Source organism: Kryptolebias marmoratus, linkage group LG15 (genome assembly GCF_001649575.2).
Source record: "Kryptolebias marmoratus isolate JLee-2015 linkage group LG15, ASM164957v2, whole genome shotgun sequence".
In the NCBI taxonomy this organism is placed as follows: Eukaryota; Metazoa; Chordata; class Actinopteri; order Cyprinodontiformes; family Rivulidae; genus Kryptolebias; species Kryptolebias marmoratus.
Genome location: NC_051444.1, coordinates 32,929,275 through 32,932,878, shown reverse-complemented (window position 1 = coordinate 32,932,878; position 3,604 = coordinate 32,929,275). Strand labels below are relative to the sequence as shown.

General features: G+C 37.8%; 1 protein-coding gene across 7 annotated transcripts in view; it reads left to right on the top strand.

Annotated features, from left to right (window-relative positions):
- Positions 1 to 255: 255 nt before the first annotated feature.
- LOC108243981 (ras association domain-containing protein 7-like) overlaps positions 256 to 3,604 on the top strand; it is a 16,380-nt gene continuing 13,031 nt past the window's right edge. For 2 of the 7 annotated variants that reach the window (XM_037979897.1, XM_037979898.1), the window contains exons 1-2: positions 261 to 409; positions 2,988 to 3,101. In XM_037979897.1, the coding sequence (XP_037835825.1) occupies positions 2,999 to 3,101 (103 nt within the window). In that variant the 5' untranslated portion in view covers positions 261 to 409; positions 2,988 to 2,998. Of the gene's footprint in view, positions 410 to 1,638; positions 1,729 to 2,984; positions 3,102 to 3,604 lie in introns of all 7 variants that reach the window. The other 5 variants (XM_025008969.2, XM_017429787.3, XM_017429788.3 and 2 more) reach the window with 5 other exon arrangements.

Below are 3,604 nucleotides of genomic sequence, written 5' to 3'. Positions count from 1 at the left end.
TAGCAAATTAATGAGTTGATGAGTTTTTTTCTGCAATTTTTGTTTCAACTTTGTGATTTTCACAAAAAATTAGAGGCCAAAAGTAAGTAAGTAAATAAATAAATAAAAGATGATTTTCCAACTTAAATCAAAACCTAAATGTTTAAAGCATGGCATGAAGGCACATTAAAGAGAATTTAAAGAAAAAAATCCCAATCTGAATTGTATTGACATAAAAGCTCCTGCCACCTTCAGAGTGACAACACTTTCATGCAGCATAGCCAGATGAGCTGCATTCCACAGCTTAACTTCTCCTCCTCTCAGGATGAAGAGTGTGTTTTTGTAGTTGTTTCGGCCACATTCATTCAGCCTAAACACAGAAGGATAAAAAAGAAGCGTGGATGAAACAGAGAGAGCCTTGAACCAGACGGTGAGTGTGAGCTTCTATTTACCTGATACTAGTGATAGTAATCATCTCATCTCATGTAGTTGTTTGTTTTTTGTCTTTTAGTAACTATAAAATCTTTATGTCAATTAATATTATTATCTTAATAAATTATTAGGTTTGTATTTTTTATATTTTGTGACATTGATTACATATTTTCTTAACAGACAAAATTGCTAGAATGTATTTATTTTTATCATCTTGAGGGTTTTTGCTATTTCTGTTTTATTTGATAAACTATACACACAGATTAAACCAAGCAGACAACGTACACAGAATATAACATTTAAATTTTACACAAAACAACTCCACAATACCTGACAACAGCCATTATTTAGCTTCAACAAAAAGTCTTGCTTAAACCTTTTGTGATGACATGGATGACTGAGAGTATATACAGACAAATATCTTGAAACATTCTTTCTTTTAAAATTATGAGCAATAACATCAGTATTTACTAACTCAGGAAAGTAAATACATGTGTTTACTTTTTTAAATAAAATATTCTAGTTTGTAAAGCTTTATCTTTTTCTATTGATTTCACTTTGTGTGATAATGACACTGAAACTGATGTGAACTGGTGGAACTCAGTAAACAGAGACTGGAGGTATGTGAGGGTGGAGTCTAAGTCCTGCAGGAATTTCAGCAAGTTTTGCAACATTCCTACCTCCAGCAATCCTAAGTGTCTGCAAACATGTGACATCTACTTGTACATTTTCCACATGTCACAACCTGTTGCAAAATTTTAACTTGTCTAGTTTGATCATCTGATGACTGTAGAGGTTTTTCACTGGAAGGAAACAGATTTACTTCAGGAAGTTTTTAGACCTTTTCAGGTTTTTATGTTGTGGACAAATCTAATAATGTCAAACATATTTGTACACATTTTAGAAATTCTGAACTACAACCCTAATTCCAATAAAGTTAGGTCATTGTGTAAAATGTAAAGAAAAACAGAATGCAATGGTTTTCAAATCTCATAAAATTCACAACAAAGAAAACATAAAATATTTAAACTAAGAAATGATATAAACTTTTTTTTTTTGGGGGGGGGGGATAATTTTAAATTTGATGGCAGCAAAAATATGGCCCATTTAGTTACCCCCCCCCCCAAGACAGATTACAAGGCCCGGGCCCCATACTCACACTCCACCCTACGCCCCTCTATGAAGTGTGTACTCAGTCAAAGTGAACAGAAGGGTTCGTGTGTGCAGGTTACAAGCATGCAGACATTGGAGAATTGGAACAGTATGGGTTATGTCATCGACTTGTGCCTCTGCGTCATAACTACGACGTCCAACATGGTAGGACCGGTCCCTGTTTTCGTATTTTAAGAAGGTGCCAGTACAATGTTAAAAGTACAGTTTAGGCATTTTTGCTTTCCAAAGTCATTGCAGGAGATATTTGGCTGTTCACATGTATTTTGTTATGACTTGTTGAAAACAGAGCAAAGTTTGATCGTATTCACACCTGTACAGCAGAGTGAAACAAGAATTATTTCCATACTTTACATTTAAAAACTGCTTTTTTCGTGACAGTTGCAGCTTGCTCTGTCACCACTGCCATATTTCTATTTAATTCAAAACCCTTTCATTGTCAATACAGATAATTAAAAAAAATTTCAAAACATCACATGTAGCAATGAATTGTGGGTAAACACTTTGCGGAAGTCCGCCTGGATGCGGGCTTAGCAGAAGGCCGGATGTAGTACACAAAGGGGACGGGGCTTAAGAGCACTCTGGAGAACTTTCACATACAACGCCCGACTTGAACCAAACTTGGCATTAGGCATCCATGTTGAATGCCCAACGATCTTATATGGTCATATTCTGATGTAATCTAAGCCCCACCCCCTCAGGAAGTCAATTTTTTTTATTGGAAAGCTCCATCTCTGACCCCACTTGACCTAATTAACACGATCTTGTGTCAGAAGACAGATAACAAGATGGTCTGACTTGCATTAAAGCACCAAGAGTTTTCACTGGAGGGCGTGGCCATGGCAGTATGACAAAGTGAGACATCATGCTGTTGCCATACGTTTGGCCCTAAATTCCACACATTTTAGCCAAGCTGCACCAAACTCACCACGATTGATCCTAGTCCAGCCTCCAATAAGAATACAGTCCATTATTTGGTGGGTGTGGCCTATTTCATCCACCAGAAATCTTTTAAAACACCAGCACAAAGACATGTTTTGACTGACAATCATAAAATTCGGTACACATGTGCACCTTGACAGGACCTACAATAAAGTCTCTTAGAGCCATGGTCCAAACCTCACAGGAAATCGGCCATCTTGGATCAAAGGTCGGTTTTTACTCCATTTTGGACAATGATACACTTGATATTGATTGATACACCATAGACGGCGGTCGCTGGAGCTCCTGCGATCGTCACAAGGCCAGAGCGGCACTGAGGGGCTAGGGCCGCCCAGTGCTGCTTGTAGCTTTAATTCTTATCTTTTTATTTTTTTATAGATTTTTTTGTGTATTTTTATTTGTTTTTTGGTCTTGATTTTTTTTATCTTAGCAGTTTTCTGACTTTTTTTTTTACCTCCCAGCAGCTGCGTCAGTGATGGAATTAAAAGTATGGGTGGATGGTGCTATCAGGGTGGTGTGTGGCCTTTCACTGGATACTTCCTGTCAGGATGTTGTCATCGCTCTGGCACAGGCAACTGGTATGTTTCTTTTCCCTACTGGTATTAAAAAAGAACTGAGTCATGATGAACATTTTTAAATGCAAAATACAGCTTGATATGATTTTTTTAAAAAGACAAGGTCAAACAATATTGATAACAATGAGCACGCCTATTGCTTCTGCATTGATAACGTCTTGATATTTGCATAAACATTTGTATTTTCACTTTAGGCAAGGCAAAGCAGCTTTATTTATATAGCATATTTCATCACCAGGGCAACTCAGAGTGCTTTATATAAACAATTAAAAACATTGTGACAGTGCAAAAAAATAATAAAAGCACACAGAAAAATAAAAATGTGAAATTACAAAAGCTGGTGAGCCCATGGGAAGGGGTCCCCCTTCCCATGGGCTCACCACCTATGGGAGGGGCCAAAGGGGTCGGGTGCAATGTGGGATGGGTAGTGGCCGAAGGCGGGGACCTTGGCGGTCTGATCCTCGGCTACAGAAGCTGGCTCTAGGGACGTGGAATGTCACCTCTCT